Here is a 20,974-nt window from a genome sequence, read left to right on the forward strand (position 1 = left end):
CGTTGCGGGATTTTTAACATTCACTGGCCCTTGGAATAGACTGGCTACAATCCAACATCCGAAGGGTCGATGTCGAATCTATATTTTGCTACGAACACTCAGAATTCTCCTTATTCTTTATGCACTATTAGAAAGTTTGTGACTTAATTTCAATATGATTCCTCAGATTTTGCTAGTGCAAGACAACAGCAGATCACCTCAGCAACTCCAATGGCTGCCATTTCTAAAGCTATGAAGTGATTAAACTGGACTTACATTATACAAAATGTCAGTCCATCCTTCCATGGTGATACACTGGAAAACTGTGAGCACAGCAAACAGGATATTGTCAAAATTTGTAATTCCGTAGCTGGGTCCAGTCCAATATCCTCCACATTCAGTTCCATTTGGACATTCCCGGGAGCCACATGGAAAGTCTGTCACTTGCTGATCTAGATAGAAAGAGGCAAACCATTTCAGTTCACTGTTAAATTTTACCTGCCACTGAACAATACAGCATTAATCATCTCAAAGGCCTATCATCGGGATTTACACCTTTAAAGGTAGTTTATTTTCTGTCTGCGCCCCTAGTTTTACTACCAGGCACACCATTTTCCAGCTGATATATATGCCAGTTTTGTTTTGGTTTGTCCAATAGGAGAAGTGCAATAATGGCCCAGGGTGGTTTGTTGCTATAGTCCCTTGCTGTAGCAGCATCCAATTTCCACTTGGCTATGGAAACACAAATAGCTGCCACCAAGAAGTTGCTGACATGAGCCATTTATCTAGCATTACATGGCTTAACACATTGCAGATGAGTGAAACACTGTCGTTTTGTATAAAATAAACTTATTCTATATATCGATGGTAATAGGATTGCCGATTTCAAGGCGAGAGGATCCAGCAAAATTTACTAGATATCACGGAAAGTTCGAAAGAGTCCCAGGGCTATCGGTGCCAGTGACGTATGCTGTAGGAGAGCTGACCCAGAGCTCATAATCTTTTTTCCAAGGACACAATATGAACTTTTATAGGCAGTTTTCTGCATCGGTATTGGGATCTGTGCAGATCTCGAGTAAGCCCACAAGTGCATTTGCCAGACATTTCTATATCTAACAAACAGTTTGATGCATCAACAACAATAATTTTCCCTAGCCAGTTCGTCAGAATAATCCCATTTTTCATTGATAAATTCATATTAAGCAATCTCAGGGATTGTGCAAAAATAATTTAAAAAAAAAAAATTTTTATTAGGGATTTTCCATTTTACTAAATTTTACAACAAAATTCATATTACCCACTGCAGATGTTACACAAAACCAACATAATGAAAATCCCAACCAGCCATCCCCACCCCATCAACCAAGAGAAGGAAGAAAACCGAAAAAAAAATTGAAACAAACCCCAGACCCCTAGCAACTGACGGTGGCCAATTCCTTAAAGTGGGTAATGAATGGCTGCCTTCTCAGGTAGATACCTTAAACCGATCCCCCCCAAATGATGTACTTGACTTCCTCTAGGTACAAGAATTCCATTAGGTCACCCAACCACACTGAGGCGTTGGGTGGAGTAGAAGACCTCATCTCCGGGCAATCGACGAGGCGAAGGCAAGGATATCTGCCTTCAATCCTGTCTGCAGCAGCGGTGAGTCTGACACCTCACAAATGACCACCAGACGAGAAGGCTCCAGATTGATATTCAGAATCGCTAACATGGTGCTGAAGACGGAGACCCAAACTTACCGGTTATGGGGCAAGACCACGTGTGTGTGATTGGCCGTCCCCCTCGGAACACTGCTTGCACCAGTCATCTACCTCCGAAAATAAACCAGTCATCCTAGTTTTAGTTATGCACCACCTTAAGTTGGATTAGACCAAGCCACGTATATGAAGACGTGAAGTTCACCTTATGAAGAACCTCACTCCTTATCATCCACTATAGTAACCAGCTCCCTCTCCCACTTCGGTATTACCCCATCCGCCAAGTCCAAATCCTCAAGACAGAATTCGCCCATAAATACCAGACGTGCTACCCTACTCCGACCCTGCCAGCAAAAGGATCATCTCCAACAGAGACATCCGCATTGCCACAGGAAATGTTGGGACGACCACCCGTACAAAATTCCTTAACTGGAGGTACCTTAACGAGTTCAACCACAACAAGCCCAAACTTCGCCGACAATTCCTCCAAGCTGGCAAACCGTCCCTCTACAAACAGATCCCTGAATCTCTCAAGCCCTTTGCCTTCCTACACGCTGTCCAATCTCAACGGCTCAAACAAGTGATTAGCACAGATAGAGGCCATCCTTGATATGGATCCAAACTTAAAATGCTGCCTGAATTGTCTCCATATCCTTAAAGTGGACACGGCCACCGGGTTCGAGGAGTACCTGATCGGAGAAAACCGAAGCGAGGACATCACCAATGCATCCAGACTAGATTCTCCACACGACCTCACCTCTATCTGTCCCCATTCGGAACCTGGATCACTGCACCACCCCAATTGGCTAATAAATCAAATGCAAGGCCCCCTGACTGCCTATCCCTTTGAGGAACTACCTTCCGGATCTTCGAGGTCTTACCCACCTTTTATAAAAGGATGAAATCAACCTATTAATACTCACAAAGAATGATTTAAGGAGGAAGACATTGGAACAAATATAAAAACCTGGGAAGAATATTCATTTTAATAGGCTGGACTCTGCCCGCCAGCCAGGGTCAGGGGAAGGTTGTCCCACTTTTGCAGATCAGGCTTAACCTTGCCCACCAGACTTGCAAAGTTAAATTTATGAAGCCGGGGCCAATCGTGGACCACCCGGATGCCCAGATACCTGAAGCTAGCGCTAACCAACTGTAAAGGCAACACCCCCCAACTCGGTTCCCCTCCCTGGGGGATTGGATTGGATTTGTTTATTGTCATGTGTACCGAGGTACAGTGAAAAGTATTTTTCTGCGAGCAGCTCAACAGATCATTAAATACATGGGAAGAAAAGGGAATAAAAGAAAATACATAATAGGGCAACACAACATATACAATGTAACTACATAAGCACTAGCATCGGATGAAGCATACAGGGTGCAGTGTTAATGAGGTCAGTCCATAAGAGGGTCATTTAGGAGTCTGGTGACAGTGGGGAAGTTGAGTGAAAATAACTGATTGTTGCGTAAATGTTCCCAGTAATTTGTAACTTGAATATGGTTAAAACTGAGAGACACGATACTGCTGAAGGAGGCATTCGATTGCTCGAAGCTCAGAAAAATGAGACGCAACATCTTGGATTAAAACTCCAACCAAAACAAAATTATTTTGTTGCTGCAACCATGTAACTCATCATACTTAATTGGTGGTTGGTAAGCAGAAGGTTGCTGACTAAATTTCATGGGTAAATCACCGATGTCTAGAGAAGTATTTCTTAATGAACATCAAAAACGATGAGGTGGAATGAATGTTTTGCCTCTTCCCAGGAGATCAATGGCCTGGGAGGGAGAGTGTGGGAAGATGAGAGTGAACATAAGAATTAGGAGCAAGAGTAGGCCATCTGGCCCTTCGAGCCTGCCCCGCCATTCAATGGGTTCATGGCTGATCTTTTGTGAACTCAGCTCGACTTTCCCACCCGAACACCATAACCCTTTATTCCTTTATCTTCAAAAAACTATCTATCTTTATCTTGAAAACATTTAATGAAGGAGCCTCAACTGTTTCACTGGGCAGGGAATTCCATAGATTAACAACCCTTTGGGTGACGAAGTTCCTCCTAAGCCCAGTCCTAAATCTACTTCCCCTTATTTTGAGGCTATGCCCCCTAGTTCTGCTTTCACCCACCAGTGGAAACAACCTCCCCGCATCTGTCCTATGGCTAGCTCATGTCTTCCACACCCTTGCAGCCAGCGGGCAGAAAGGCTTTCAAGCCATTATTCTGTCTGGCTTCAAACCCATGATCTGGTGGAAGAATTACACCTTCCAGTTGCTGCTGCACAAGTAGCTCTCACAATAGAAAACATGAGGCACAATCAAATCTGAAATACTGAAAGCCAGAGCACTTCAAACTTGTTGAACTTGGGAGGGCAAATATCATGTCAAATGTTGGTCGCAGGCGCAGAAACCTCCTCTTGTTGCTCAGTGGCACAGTTAGTGTCAAGGGAATGGAAAATGAAAACAATTCGCTGTCTGAGGAAGTCAGGCAGAAAGGAGAAAGAAGGAACAGCTGCCTGTTTTCGAAGAGTGAGAATTTATTATGGAAGAGGAATAGTGAGGTGAAAAATAGGGTTCATCGTCATTCAAATCCCAATCAGTAACCGTGAACTGGCATTGATGCATACCTTTCACAGTGGCATAATAACCATTCAGAAGTGAATCAGATTACTGGGGGAGGGAGGGGTGGATTAAATTGGTTTAAACTCTGAAAACAGGTGTGGATATTGCTGCAGGCGTTTAGCCCATGCCTGTGTGTTGCGTTGCAGACAGCCGATTAAGTTGATGCCACCTGCTCTTTTAAATGATTTTTACATGCAGCCAGAATAACCCGCAATGTTCGCTGACTACACAAATCAACAGGGGAGCCAATACCACAAATGGCAAAGGATGCCTGAACCTCTTAAAGAGAAGATGCGTTGTGGTTGCAAGACATAGCAGGAGTTTTTTTTTTAATGAAGTGAATTTGAGCTGTGACATTTTGGGGAATGGTTAAACATGCCGGAGAGTGAGCATCAAATTTTCATGGCAATGCAGTTGGAAGTGTTGGTGCAAGAGATAGAAAGGAGAGGCACTCTGTACCTACATGGGGGTGGGGCAAGAGCTAGGCCCTCCAGAGATATGTTCAGGAGACCGTGGGAAGAAGTTAAGGACGGAGGTTAATGACAGGACAATTGCTCTAAGGACATGGATGCTGCACAGGAAAATATTTTTGACAAGTTATTACGAGTCGAGTTCATCTTCAATGAAATATCCTACCTACTCCAACAACTGACTAATCCATTCTCCATCATCTACCATCAGCAATCGCTCCCAGTCAGCACTTATCCATACATTTTTATGTTTTTCCTCATCCACATTGTGCTGTTACACGACTCACACCCGCAGTTCTTCAACTATGGCAGCCACACCACCAAAATATATTGTAGAACACTCAATGACACACTTCCCGCGTTCTTGGGAAAGTAGCGCACAGCAGGATGCAACAGGAAAACATGATGTGGAGATGCCGGCGTTAGACAGGAATGGACACAGTAAGATGTCTTACAACACCAGGTTAAAGTATAGCTCCTTCATCATTAATAATAACAATTGCTTATTGTCACAAGTAGGCTTCAATGAAGTTACTGTGAAAAGCCACTAGTCACCACATTCCAGCGCCTGTTCGGGGAGGCCGGTATGGGAATTGAACCCGTGCTGCTGACCTTGTTCTCTACTACAAGCCAGCTATTTAGCCCACTGTTGATGAAGGAGCTACGCTCTGAAAGCTAGTGATTCCAAATAAACCTGTTGGACATTAACCTGGTGTTGTAAGACTTCTCACTACAGCAGGAAAAGAACTGGAAGAGGGAAAGCATGGTTTAACATCTATAGTTATGACACTGCTGGCAACCATGGGAGAGAACTTCACTGAGATTGTCACTAGCAGGGCTGGAGGGATTGAATATGAGGACATCTACAAATCTTAATTCTCTTTCATCTCATAAACGCTTTTGGTCACAAGCTGTAGATAGCATAAGCACTTCTTACTTTCATCCCTCCCCTCACCACCACCCAATTCTTGTTCATTTGTAGTTTCAGATGCTAATACTTGCAAGCCAGCCATGAGAGAAATTGTCATGCAATCTTGTATTCGCAAGCAATAGCTCACAGAGGTGGATACCACATGCATTTCAGAGGCCATAAAGGATAGTGCAGGTGCCATTTCACCAAAGGCTGAGGTCACACACTAGCACAAATGGAGACTTTTGAGAGCCCAGGTCACAGAGGGAGGCTGACTGGTGTACATGACCAAATGCTTGATGTGCATTAGCTCAGTTGACTGCACAGGTGGTTAGTGGTGCAGAGCAATGCCAACAGCGCGGGTTCAAATCTCGCGCTGGCTGAGATTATTCATGAAGACTTTGTTTTCTCATACTTGTCCCTCAGGTTAAATCACCACGTCAGCTTTCTCGCTTAACGGGAAGAGCGGCCTGTGGTCCTCGGGCACTAATTCAGTACTGCAGGGCTCCATCAGAGGGATGTTCCTTGTGACAGCGTGACTCGCATTATCAACAGGGGACAACTCTTGCTGATTTGCCATTTTCTTCCTTCTTCCATGGAATGTGGGTGCCGTCGGCTAGGCCAGCATTTGTTGTCCATCCCTAATTGCCCTGGAGAAGGGGATGGTGAACCATTGCAGTCCATGTGGTATAACTGTTGTATGGAAGGGTGTTCCAGAATTGTGACAGTGAAGAAATGGAGGTGTAGTTCTAAGACAGGACAGTGCATGGCTTGGAGGAAAATGTGCAGGTTATGGTGTTCCTATACATTTGTCATCCTTATCCTTCCAGGTGGTAGAGGTCACGGGTTTGGAATGCACTATTGAAGGAGTCTCGGTGAGCTGAAGTGCATTTTGTATATGGTACACACTGCTGTCACTGTGCATCGGTGGTAGAGGGACTGAATGTTAAAGGTGGTGAATGGTGAGCCAATCAAGTGGGCTGCTTTGTTAGGGTTGATGTTGAGTTTGTTGAGTGTTGTTGGAGCTTCACTCATTCAGGCGAGTGGAGAGTATTCCATCACACTTTGGACCTGTTCTTTGTCGATGTTGGACAGGCCTTGGAGAGTCAGGAGGCAAGTTACTGACCAAAGAATGCCGAGACTCTGGCCTACTCTTGTAGCCACAGAATTTAAATGGCTGGTCCAAGTCAGTTTCTGGGATGTTGAAAGTGGGGGATTCAATGATGGTAATGTGATTGAATGTCAACGGGAACAGTTTAGATTCTCTCAGGTTGGAGATGTCATTGTCTGGCACTTGCGTGTCGCGACTGTTACTTGCTGCTTATCAGCCCAAGCCTGAATGTTGTCCAGGTCTTGCTGCATATGGGTACGACTGGTTTCAGATCTGAGGAGCTGCGAATGGTGCTGAACATTGTGCAGTCGCCAATCCGCAACCTCACCAGATCTTATGATGGAGGGAAGGTCATTGATGAAGCAGTTGAAGATGGTAGGGCCTTGGACACTACTCCTGCAGTGATGTGTTGGGCCTGAGATAATTGACCCCCAACAACCACAACCCTCTTCCTTTGTGCCAGGTATGACTCCAACCAGTGGAGAGCTTTCCACCTGATTTCCATTGACTTCTGATTTGCTGGTTCAGCTTGATGTCACAGTCAAATGCTGCCTTGATGTGATGTGAAGAGCAGTCACTCTTATCTCACCTCTGGAGTTCAGTTCTTTTGACCAAGGCTGTAATGAGGTCAGGTGCTGACTGGCTGTTGTGTAATCCAAACTGAATGTCGGTGAGTAGGTTAAAGCTGTGTAAGTGCCATTTGATAGCACTGTCGACAAAACCTTACATCATTTTGGGGCAGCACGGTCACACAGTGGCTAACACTGTGGCTTCACAGCACCAGGGTCCGAGGTTCGATTCCCCGCTGGCTCACTGTCTGTGCGGAGTCTGCACATTCTCCTGTGTTTGCGTGGATTTCCTCCGGGTGCTCCGGTTTCCTCCCACGGTCAAAAGACGTGGAGGTTAGGTGGATTGGACATGCTCAATCTCCCTTAGTTCCCAAAAAGGTTAGAAGGGGTTATTGGGTTACGGGGATCGGGTGGAAGTGAGGGCTTAAGTGGGTCGGTGCAGACTCGATGGGCCGGCCGAATAGCCTCCTTCTGCACTGTCTGTTCTATTTTGCTGAATGAGTCAAATACATGTGGTATGGAGGATTGCCACAGAATGAAGGAATTATGACTGTTGCCAGATAATAAGCATTTACCATCTTGATAATGTGCGACGGTGTGGTCACACACCAGCAGCACATTGAGAGAGTGGAAGCCCTTTCAGCTCACGAAAATGGCCCAGTTCACATGGGTGTTGCAAGGCATTGTGATTGTAGTCTTTTTAAGAAAATAGAATTTACAGTGAAGAAGGAGGCCATTCGGCCCATCGAGTTTGCACCGGCTCTTCGAAAGATCACCCTACCCAAGCCCACACTCCCACCCTATCCCCAAACCCAGTAACCCCACCCAACACTAAGGGCAATTTTGGACACCAAGGGCAATTTAGCATGGCCAATCCACCTAACCTGCACATCTTTGGACTGTGGGAGGACATCAGAGCACCCGGAGGAAACCCACGCACACACGGGGAGAACGTGCAGACTCCACACAGACAGTGACTCAGCCGGGAATCGAACCTGGGACCCTGGAGCTGTGAAGCAATTGTGCTAACCACTATGCTACCATGCTGCCACCTTGCATTGCGGTGCTCAACAACACCTTACATTATGGTGAAGCCTGCAATCCATGCAAACCCTTGTGCTCTCCCTGCCTGGTTTGCTCTGGCATGAGGGAATGAAAAAAGAACCTCAATGATGGTCCTGATACAAAAAGGGGGGAGGGGATTCAGCCTGGACAGAACCAGTGGCATAGAGGTTGAGAGTCACAGCCATGCATCAGCCTGAGGTATTGCTACATTTGTTCTACTTTGAGGTTGCAGTTGGAGCCACAGCGGTTTGTAGCTTTCAGTCGCGGCCTCTTTTGTGTAAGAAAGACATCTCATGCATTGGTCCTTGCTAAATTTGAGATAAGAGTTGTTTTCGAAAGACCCTTGGTGGATATGGCCTCCAGGTGAGAGCCCTTCTCTCCTTCCTGCTCCTTCTTCTAGCAGCTTGTCCTGCTCTGTGTCACCTTTCTTCATTCTCTCACTCATTCTCAATTCCCAGAGAAAGCCTTACCCGCTCAGCCATTTCTGGAAGCGACTTGTTTCAGCACAAGTTTTTAAATGAACTGAAAAATATATTGGCCACTGAGAGTATTCAAACTTCAGGCAAGAGTCATGAAAACATGTTTCATATTTAGTAATTATTTTTTAATCCATCAGCTGGAAACTGGCAACACTGGACTTGTAAAAGGGAAAACTTTCCAACACAAAGACGAAAGATGACTTGAGTTCGCAACCAAAGGTGGCTACCCCAATTTACATTATTATACATTCTCCATGGGAAATACGATTAACCCTTTGGAATGGTGACAGCATGTCTGCAAAACCCAACAAAGGAAATGGCCTCAGGAGGATATGATGGGTCCACATCTCCTGTCCCATGAGGAAGGCATGAAGGAAATCAACTGATGGATTCAACTGTTGGAGATGAGCCATTGAGCCGAATCGCTTAGATAATGGAACCTTGGTTAAGAGGGTGTAGCCATCTGGGATGGCCACTTACAAAGGATCCCGGGAAATATGGCCACCTGCAAAGGACCATGGGAAATATGGTCAACCCAGGACTCAGACGCTCAGAGCTTATGTATATTGGCAACTCAGGTAACCAGACGCTATCAAAGCTCCCAGCTACTTTGCATTCTAATGGCCCATTTCCCCAGAACAAAAGACCTGTATTTGGGTAACAGATACAGAAACAGACTCATCGGCGCCACTCCCTTTGCTCAGGGAGCCCAAAAAGCCACGGTCAATGACCGCTCAGGGCACGCCCCGCCATCAAAGCACCCGCCCCTTTATTGGCCAAAATCAAAGGCAGTAATCGAAACCTGCCGAATTATTGGGTCCAAGGCTAAGGACTGGCCAAAAGAGCACGAAGCCCCAGAAGGATAAAGAGAGACACTGGCACGTATTCAGTCTCTCTTGGCCCCAGCGCTCGGTCTCTCTTCGCCCCAACCTACGCCTAAAACCAAGTGAAGCATCATGACCAGAAGACGAATTCAAGATGATCACTACCAGACGGATGAGCCCAGCAGAAACAAAGTCAGTTCTCCAGACCCAGCCACGCAAGATCCGAACAAAGGCCTTGTTCCTCTGCATAAAGCCGGGTGCCTGAAGGTAATTACAGGTTGTTGTAGTGTTAGGTGTAATTTAGCTTGTAGTGTTTTATGTTGCATAATGGGCTGATAAGCATGTTGTAATTCTTGTGCGTAAATAAACTATCATTGAACTTGAACTAACTAACTGGTTGTTTGGTCTTTGATCGATATCCGGTAAAACCTTGTGGTGGTATCATTTGATACCTGCCGACTCTGAAAAGCAATATCATCATTAATAACTGTCATATCAGTATCCAGTTAAAAAGAGCAACATTATTGGCGTCTCTGGTGCGAATTGGCAACATTATTGGCGACTCTGGTGCGAATTGGCAACATTATTGGCGACTCTGGTGGTATTTGATCTAGAAGTGATTTTGTCACTCCGAGAGAACCCACAAATTTTGCATTAGAAAACCAATTGAGAAAAGTGAAAGAAACCACGGGTGAAATTCTCCCCAAACGGCGCGATGTCCGCCGACTGGCGCCCAAAACGGCGCCAATCAGACGGGCATCGCGCCGCCCCAAAGGTGCGGAATGCTCCGCACCTTTGGGGGCCGAGCCCCAACATTGAGGGGCTAGGCCGACGCCGGAGGGATTTCTGCCCCGCCAGCTGGCGGAAACAGCCTTTGCTGCCCCACCAGCTGGCGCGGAAATGACATATCGGGGCGGCGCATGCGCGGGAGCGTCAGCGGCCGCTGACAGTTTCCCGCGCATGCGCAGTGGAGGGAGTCTCTTCCGCCTCCGCCATGGTGGAGACCGTGGCGGAGGCGGAAGGGAAAGAGTGCCCCCACAGCACAGGCCCGCCCGCAGATCGGTGGGCCCCGATCGCGGGCCAGGCCACCGTGGGGGCACCTCCCGGGGCCAGATCGCCCCGCGCCCCCCCCAGGACCCCGGAGCCCACCCACGCCGCCTTGTCCCGCCGTTCAAAAGGTGGTTTAATCCACGCCGGCGGGACAGGCAATTTATCGGCGGGACGTCGGCCCATCCGGGCCGGAGAATCGCGCGTGGGGGCCCGCCAACCGGCGCGGCCCGATTCCCGCTCCCGCCGAATATCCGGTATCGGAGACTTCGGCAACCGGCGGGGGCGGGATTCACGGCAGCCCCCGGCGATTCTCCAACCCGGCGGGGGGTCGGAGAATGACGCCCCACAAGTGTAAGGCCCGTATCGATCAAATCTCAAGATTCGGAAGTGTGTATTTTCTTGCATGCATACTAACAGGGATATAAGGTAAACTCGTTAGATTTTGTTGCGTAAAACTGTCAGGAGTATTGTGAACCGGAAAATAGCCTAGGCCATACCCGCTGTTCGAATCGCCGCCTTTTTCCCCTATCCCAAATTAACGTTAGGAAAAGAGATAATAGAAGCAATGGCAGCAAAGGCAATGGAACGCCTAATGAACCCGCAGGAACCCGAGGTTGCAGCGACCATTAGAGCAGAGCAGTGCCCCTTATGGGAAGAGGAATTGAGGAAGTATTGGAAAGGATGGCCCCTTTGGTCCGAGTTACGTTCAAATGATGAGTCAGGTCCAGGAAGCATAGGACAAACCTGGTGGGACAACCTAACCGAGGTACATAAAAAGAATGCAGTGAAAGTTCGTAAGCCAATGGCAATCGTGTCCTGTTTGGCACAATTGCGAGGCACAGTGGAGGTCGTGAGGATGCTCCGTAGACAGCTAGTTGAGAAAGAGGAGAAGAATGAGGGAAACTTTAGTGAACGTGAGAAAATTAATGAGCAATTCTGGGAACAGTTGGCAGCTAAAGATAAAGAGATGGCTGATGTCAAACGGGCACACCAATCTTGTATAGTTCACCTTAGCAGCTTTGAGACCCAATACGATAAGGCCTACCAAGATACACAGCGTGCAATTTTGATACGAGAAGAGACGGAACAGCAGGTAGAACAGCTAAAGAAACAATGCGCAGATTTGAAGGCAGCTTTACGACCGCTCCATAGTTCCACAACGGAACAAAGACAGAGTACAGTAGATCACGCCAAATGTAGGTAACAAATAGCAAAGTTACAGTCACTGCTTTCAGTGCAAAATGGCTTCAGAGATACCTTTGGACCGAATTTAGATGAGGAGAATGGCGCCAGTTGGCAAGAACTAAATGAAACCGCCCATAGATATGTTGAGGATACAGAAAATCAGAATAGAGTCCCCCATGCCCCGAAAAGGAAAGCACCCGCACCACCGACTGCACAGGCAACACACACCCCCATGAATCCAGTCATCACACAGCGCACGTCACAGGATCGAGAGGAGCCCGATTTTGTTTACACCACCCCACTAACCATCACCCAATTGAGAGATGCCTGCCCAAAAATTGAACCATTTGCACCCACAGCAGACCCACATAATTTCTTTGAGAGAGTACAACTGCAAACAGTTATGTACGGTCTGGACGAAGGGAGGAAGCTAAGCTTATAGACATGAGCCTTGACCCGTCCGTTAACTCAGCTTTACCAGAACCCCAGAATGTAGGAGAGGAAGCCTCCAGGAGATGAAGGCAGCTATTTTAGACACAATTGGATTCAACAGAGGAGATCCCGTAGAAGGTTTGAACCGATGTAGACAAAAGAAGGGAGAGCATCCGACTGCATCCGCAGGTCGCCTTTGGATCCATTTTAAAGCAGTATTTGTGGAATTGAACCGCACAAACTTAGATAACAACACAACTAAATGGGCTCGTATTTTAGTCTCCCACGCCACAGAAGCAGGTCAAAAAGCCTGTGTGAATTACAACCCCGCAGATGCCACACTTAATGAAGTTTGGGTTTTAAAGAGACTCTCCAGAGCTTGGGAACAATCCCTACATAGAAAGGCAGATCAGGAGAAGGCAGAAGTGAATATGAACCCAGTCAGGACTACTCAGGACCCCGCATGGGTAAATGAGGGCAGAAATGAAGGTCAGCACCCCAGAGCACAGGCACCACGAGGTTGCTATAATTGTGGACAAAAGGGACATTACGCCCGCGAATGCAATGCCCCCCCGAACCAGCAACGGAACCAGCAATCAAACGCCCCACCTAGGAACAATGTTAGGCCCATACATAGCACGAGCACCCGATCAGATAATGCAGTGATTAATAGCACAGATTGACGGTGTTTGGACTCCCCAACTTGGGTCTGCGACACACTCTGGGACAAATCAGGCAGACCAGTAGTCACAGGTACAATCTGGGGACACCCAGTAGAGTTCCTTTGGGACACAGGAGGGTCCCGCACCACTTTAAACTCCTCCACAATGTTTCAGCGCAACAAATGGCCCACCACAAACATCATCACTCTTAGTGGATTTACAGGACATGTACAGCAGGGATACATTACGGCCCCCGTAGATATTCAAATCGGAAACATAAACACCAAGCACCCCGTTGTTTTAGTGGACTTGCCCCAAACAGCAGAGCACATTTTAGGAATCGACTTCATGAGGTCACACAACCTTTTCTTTGACCCCGTGAATAAGTGTCTATGGAAAATGGCCAGAACAGCAAGAGCCCCTGCCACGCTCACGGTAGGAGACTCCGAACACAGATTCTGCTCAGTAGGTGACTACTGGTTTGATCCGCAAGCCATTAGTACAGATAAGATGATTAGAGAGGTCCTAAGAAAACATAAAGCATCCTTCGCCCAGCACAAGCACGATTGTGGAAAAGTTCCTGGAACAGTCACAATTACAGGTCCCGGGCCCAAGCCCCAGAAGCAATACAGTTTCCCACAGCAAGCCGAGGGTGAGGTTGCAAAAGTTATCAATAGCTTATTAGATCAAGGAGTAATTCGGCCCGTAGCCTCAACAAACAATGCCCCAATTTGGCCCGTAAAGAAATCCGACTGTTCATGGAGATTGACCATTGACTACCGAGAGCTCAACAAGATCACCCCATTAGCAGCCCCCACCGTTGCCATGAGTCCCGAAACCATGCTGAAGCAAGGAGTACATGCTAAGTAATTTACTGTGCTGGACATTAGCAGTAGCTTTTGGTACATTCCCTTATGTAAGGCCTGTCAATACAAGTTTGCGTGCACGTTTCAAGGACAGCAGTCTATGTGGACATGCCTCCCGCAAGGTTTCCACAACTCCCCCTCCATCTTTCACCGACAATTGGCCAACGGACTTTCCAAATCTTCCCGACCCGAATGCCTTATTCAGTATGTGTACGACTTACTCCTACAGACAGACACAAAGGAAGAGCATGTTAAGCTTCTTTCCGAATTTCTAGGTCTCTTACAATCAATTGGATGCAAAGTCAACCCGAAAAAAGCCTGAAAGAAAAGGGACGGGATTCTCCTCCAAACTCTCCGGCCCCCCAAAATTCGGCCCGGCGTGAATCGCGTCGGGGCTGCCCAAATTCTCCGGCCCGCGATGGGCCGAAGTCCCGCCTGTTTATTGCCAGTCCCGCCAGCTTAAACTGGAGTAGGTCCCTTACCGGCAGGATCTGGCGGTGCGGGCGGCCTCCGGGGTTCTTGGGGGGGCGCGGGGGGATCTGGCCCCGGGATGTGCCCCCAAGGTTGCCTGGCCCGCGATCAGGGCCCACTGATCCGCCGGCGTGCCTGTGCCGTGGGGGCACTCTATTGTTCCGCACCGGCGGCTGTAGCAGTCCGCCATTGCCGGTGTGGAAAGGAAGCCCTCTGCGCATGCGTGGGGATGACGCCAGCACACGCTGGCGCTCCCGCGCATGCACCAACTCGCGCCGGCCGGCGGAGGCCCTTCGGCACCGGTCGGCGTGGCGCCAAGCCCCTTTCCCGCCAGCCGGCGGGGCGCAAACCACTCCGTTCACACCACTCCGTCCCGCCAGAGTTGCCCACCCCGCCGATTACAGCAGAATCCCGCCCAAGGTCCTTAATTTAGGCACCAGTATCACCCACGGGAAGAGAGAGATCGAACAGAAGCGAATTGAGTCAATAGTTAAATTGCCCTTGCCCCACAATGTCACTGCACTCTGATCGTTCTTAGGATTAGTTGGGTATTGTAGGAACCATATAGATGGTTTTGCCACAAAAGCAGCCCCCCTTTCAGAACTCCTTAAAAAGAACGCCCCATGGGAAAAGCTTCCTCAGCACACGAACACCATCGATGAATTAAAACGCGCCCGAGGCACAACTCCCGCTTTGCAGGTACCAGACCCACACTCTCCCTACTCCATAGAAGTAGCGACCACCGACCGAATGCTATCAGCAGTACTACTACAGGAAAGACATGACCGTTTAGGACCCGTAGCCTATTCCTCACGAGTTTTGGATACCATGGAGCAAGGATTTTTAGCCTGCGAACGGCACTTGCTCGTAGCCCTTTGGGCAGTTCAATATTTTGCATATGTCACAGGCCTTAACCCAGTAACGATTTTAGCTGACGGTACAGGCAATATTGTTTTAAAGAATGGAATTTATGTGGTCCCCACCCAGGACAGAAACCAGATAATTTCCAGTTTTATGACAGACACGAACATCAGGGGATAGAAACCACCATTGCCCACTTAAGATCTTTGTGCTGGTGGCCCGATTGAAAAGCAGACGTCATGCATTATGTTGAGAATTGTTTAGTCTGCACACAGAATAATCCTGAAAGGTACTCCACCCGTCCTGTTAATGGCCCAAGGAAGAATTTACAGCTCGATTACATTGGTGGTTCCCTCGCACACCCCCCCTCCCCCCCTCCCCGCAGGAATGGTTTTAAATATGTATTGGTAGTAATCGACACCTTCACAAAATGGGTGGAAGCATTTCCCTTCAGGACAAACACGGCTAAGGCAACAGTCAAGATCTTAACACAGCAGATATTTACACGCTGGGGACTCCCCCGCAGCAATGAACCAGACCAAGGTTCCCATTTCACCGGCAGAGTAATGCAGAATGTCCGAACGATTTTTGGAATAAAACAAAAATTCCACATTGCTTATCAGCCCCAATCCGGCGGTATTGTGGAACGTATGAATCGGACCCTGAAAGCGACTATTAGGAAAATGGTGCAACAGCATAACACCACATGGGACACAGTTCTCCCATTTGCCCTTATTTTTATTAGGAACACAGTATCAAGTTCCACAGGATTCACCCCCCATGCCCTCATGGCTGGACGACCCATGAAACGATCTGAATATTTATTAGGACTTGATTTGGCCAGCCCCACAGTCACTGCCCTCACCCACGAAAAAGCAGTCCAACAACTCACGGAAAATATTAAAGCAACCCAGCTCGCTGCAGCTGTCCGACGAGGCGCTAGGAAAAAGCAGAGTAAGGCCTGCTTTGATAAAACAGTCCACCCAGTAGAGTATACAGTCAGTCAGCAAGTGATGGTTTTCCTGTATAATTCCAGTTCGTTCCTCACCCCTAAATTTGCAGAACCTACTCCATTTCGGATAAAGTGAGCCCCTCTGTGTACAAAATAACGTACCCCAATGGAAAAACAGGTTGGTTCCATATCAACCAGCATAAAGTTTAAGGAACCCAATGTAGCCACTCCCACCATGTCTCCCTAGCAATGGCAGACTATTCCGCCCCACCCATCGACAACTTAGACCAGCCCCCCCCCCCCCCCCCCCCCCCGCCACCCCAAGCCAGGACAGCACGTCCATGCCCACAGTCCCCACCTTGTCTCCGACCACAGGTACGCCTTTCCACCTTGAGCTTGATTTGGATGACAGCGACAGCCCCTGGAACCACGACCAGGACATGTTTGGCCCCCTGTACCCCCTTTCACTGCCACAGCCAGAGTCACCACCCGACAATGGAAATTTGCCCTTTGCAGCTACCGCCCCTCATGACAAACGAACCCCCCATTGGCACCGCGACAACTCTTGTCGATTAGTAAGGAATGACGATTCGGATCCCACGATGGCCCACGCGGCCATGGCACAGAAATGACAGACACGAGTTTGGCAACCGGGAGATGGTGATGACTCAAAGTCTGACTCCCGTTACGGTAAGCCTTTCACGACACGTTTTGATACGGAACCCTGAGGTGTCCAGATGATGAAAAAAAGAAACCGCAAGTGAATTACGGTGTCCTATTTCCTGATGGAACCTGCCCGCTTTCTTTCTTTCTTTCTTTCTTATTACTACATGGTTTTAATTAATTTCGGCCAGTTACAAAATTTCTTGACACAGTCATGGTTACTCGTCTGTAGCCATTTACTGTCCAATGACCGTTAAACAAACAAATTGTTGGATCCCATATGTTACAAATTCTTTCTGCTCTTATCAGGTCACCAAGGCAGTGGACTAACGGCACTAATCCGCGCCCTGCCTGAGGACCCCCAATGCATCCGGTTAGCCAAGCTCGGGTAGTGGAGCAACGGCACTGATCACCACCCTACCCGGGGAATCCCAACCATTCTTGCCCTGCCGCGGCCCACACGCACCTCTGAATGGTTTTTGTACACTCCTTACTGTCCTTGGCAGGTCTTTGTTTCCCCTTATCTGCTCTTTCGTGTGGTTTAAAGAATGCCTTTTGCGACAGCCTGTGCACTCAACTCTTTACCTTCCGTGACTCTTTGGTCACTACCCCAACTGCTATTTACATGTTTGACACACTTGGTTGTTACACATTTGCTGCTATACGTGAACTGCCTCTGGACCCTAGACGGAGAAATTGTCCACCCACTCACCGCATCGACCACAATCTGCGGGATTCCTTCCACTTAAACTGAATTTTTTCTTTCGGATGTCTTGTCTCTAAAATGATTATTTTAATTTTTAAAAATGAGGGAGTCACACATGGTGACGATGCTTTTAAAAAAAAAAAAATTTAGAGTACGCAATTCATTTTTTCCAATTAAGGGGCAATTTAGCGTAGCCAATCCACCTACCCTGCACATCTTTGGGTTGTGGGGGCGAAACCCACGCAAAAACAGGGTCAGTGACCCAGAGCCGGGATCGAACCTGAGACCTCGGCGCCGTGAGGTAGCAGGGCAAACCCACTGCGCCACCGTGCTGCCCCCGTAGTGACGATTCTAATGGGTAATTGAAGTTGAAGAGAGAAAGACAAACAAAACGAGATGTTAACCAATGATAATAACAGATATTATGCTTGCGCCCTCAGGAATATACGAAGAACAAATACCAAAGAGAAAAGATGAAGACAGGACTGATGACCTCCATTGTGATCATCGCTGGACTCCTACAACTGCACGTGTTGACAGCCTTTGTACCCCACACCACACCAGCGCCGGACATGACCATACAATATGAGACCCCTAGCCCGGCCACCGTGAAAATAAACACTGATACCCCCACATGGTGCGAAAACATTGCAAAATGGTATTCCCTTTCCTATACAGTAGAAGCCCTTTTGGGAATAGCAATACTCTGCAGTGTCGTTCAGACTCTGCAAATGGCAAAGGAGAGCCTCCCGCTTCCCGACATACACACTCTGAGCCCCTTTCCTTGGAATCCAACTAACCCCACAAACCTTTTAAACCTTTTCACGGACATAATAAAAAGATTGTACTCCTTCCATCACTTGTAATAGATTAAGTAGCGATCTGATGCTGCTGTATATTTCTTTAAAATTTTTGTATTGTACATAAGTTCCTTTTTGATATTTGCCAGCAGCATGAGGGTAGCTTAGGTAATGATAGTTAGAGGTTCCCTGGTGTAAATAAGTTAAATTTGTAATGATTAAATGTTTTATAGTGGCCCCTTAGAGTTTATGAATTTATGATGTGTTGATAAAATTAGGTAAATGCTCCAAAAACCTAGGACAGAGTAGTGTAGAACCTGTCCTTGACCAAGGGTAACCAGCACACCAAGGACGGATGAGGATCAACAGTGTGATCCACCATGCTCCGCGTTCAGGATCAAAAGGACGGGTGTAGCCATCTGGGATGGCCACTTACAAAGGATCCTGGGAAATATGGCCACCTGCAAAGGACCATGGGAAATATGGTCAACCCAGGACTCAGACGCTCAGAGCTTATGTATATTGGCAACTCAGATAACCAGATGCTATCGAAACCCCCTGCTACTTTGCATTCTAATGGCCCATTTCCGCAGAACAAAAGACCTGTACTCAGGTAACAGATAAAGAACAGACTCATTGGCGCCCTTTGCTCAGGGAGCCCAAAATGCCAAGGTCAATGACCGCTCAGGACATGCCCCGCCATCAAGGCACCCGCCCCTTTATTGGCCAAAATCAAAGGCAATAATTGAAGCCTGCCGAATTATTGGGTCCAAAGCTAAGAACCGCCCAAAAGAGCGCGAAACCCCAGAATGATAAAGAGAGAAACTGCCATGTGTTCAGTCTCTCTTGGCCCGGCGTTCGGTCTCTCTTGGCCCTGACCTACGCCTAAAACCAAGTGAAGCATCATGACCACAAGACAAGTTCAAGACCAACAATCGCTACCAGATGGATGAGCCCAGCAGAAACGAAGTCATTTCTCCAGACCCAGCTACTCAAGATCCGAACAAAGGCCTCGTTCCTCTGCATAAAGGCGGGTTACTGAAGTTAAGTACAGGTTGTTGTCATGTTAGGTTTAATTTAGCTTGTAGTGTTTTATGTTGCATGTCAAAGTAATTCTTGTGAGCAAATAAGCTTCATTGAACTTAAACTAACTAACTGGTTGTTTGGTCTTTGATCGATATCCGGTAAAACCTTGAGGTGGTATCATTTGATACCTGGCGACTCTTGAGAAGCAATACCATCATTAATAACTGTCATATCAGTATCCAGTTAAAAAGAGCAACATTATTGGCGTCTCCGGTGCGAACTGGCAACAAGGGCTTCACAGTCATGATTCAATCAAGTTACCCATGAAATACATTGGCAGAAACATTATTTAGATCCTCTGGGAAGTTGGAGAGGGGAGGTCACATGACAAGCCAATCTTTTGTGTTTCAAATCCTGTTTTCTGACCATGACCATCCTGCAGACTGAGACGTCCTACAAGAAAACAGCCCAGCACTCCAAAGAACAACCAATCAGCTGTCTACATCTATAAATTGGAAGCATCAGGACCACTAAAGGCATGTTGCCAGATGACCCAATTCACCCTGAAGCCAGCCAAGGCATCAAATTATTGATTGTGCATTCCTTTTACTTTCTATGAACTCTCATTTGACCAATCTACCCTCCCCCACCCCCTCGATAATCTATATTTTTGTGCCTGTGTGTCTGAGTGTGAAAGTCCTGGCACAATTTATTATTTTACTTAGTTAGATCTGTTGAAGCATAATAAAACTAACTACTTTCTTTGTTACTTTCAAGAAAACCTGTTTGATTGGTTATGTTATGATCACAAGATTTAAGCAGTTATTGAATTGACAAGTGTACCCATTTCGAATAAGAGAACGTTTTGCGGTCAACCGAGGAGAGGACAAGAAGGGAGCCACTCAATCTCTCCTCGCCCGATCACAACATGACTACAGGCAAAAGCAGGTATACAAGCAACCAGAAGAACTAACCCTGTAATCATTTATGATCACTTTAATTAGCTTGGTGGGGAATCCGGAATCGCATATAACCTCATGTTCAACTGTTCAAGGTTAAGAAATGGCATTGGATATAGTTTGGTGCTTGGAAATGGCAGCACCGGCAGAAAATCAGATTTGAACATCGACCATAATAATCATGCCCCTGCCTGTTGCACACACAACACACTTATCAAACCGGCATCCTGCCCACTTCCTATCGAAAGAGTGCCATCACACATTTGAAACCATTTTCAAATGTTAGGTTATGTAACTCCTAAAAACTGATGCTTCGTGTTCTGTCCCAGATAGTCAGACTGTGCAGGGTAGAGCTGAAGCCTGTAAGTTACACGTTTACAAGCACTTTTTTTTTCCAATTAAGGGGTAATTTAGTGTGGCCAATGCACCTACCCAGAACATCTTTTGGGTTATGGGGGGGTGAGACCAACGCAGACACGGTGAGATTGTGCGAACTCCACACATAGTGACCTGGGGCTGGAATCAAACCTGAGTCCTCAGCTGTGATACAAGCACTTCTTTATGTGGATACACATTACAAACATCATAGAATTTACAGTGCATGGTCAAATCCAAAATCT

At 47.3% G+C, this 20,974-nt stretch overlaps 1 protein-coding gene across 1 annotated transcript in view; it reads right to left on the reverse strand.

Annotated features, from left to right (window-relative positions):
* The window catches only part of cacna1ba (calcium channel, voltage-dependent, N type, alpha 1B subunit, a), a 949,382-nt gene that overhangs the window by 623,282 nt on the left and 305,126 nt on the right, over window positions 1–20,974 (reverse strand). The window contains exon 6 of the mRNA XM_072488273.1: window positions 256–431. Within this exon, the coding sequence (XP_072344374.1) occupies window positions 256–431 (176 nt within the window). The remainder of the gene's footprint in view (window positions 1–255; window positions 432–20,974) is intronic.

Source organism: Scyliorhinus torazame, chromosome 22 (genome assembly GCF_047496885.1).
Source record: "Scyliorhinus torazame isolate Kashiwa2021f chromosome 22, sScyTor2.1, whole genome shotgun sequence".
NCBI lineage: Eukaryota > Metazoa > Chordata > Chondrichthyes > Carcharhiniformes > Scyliorhinidae > Scyliorhinus > Scyliorhinus torazame.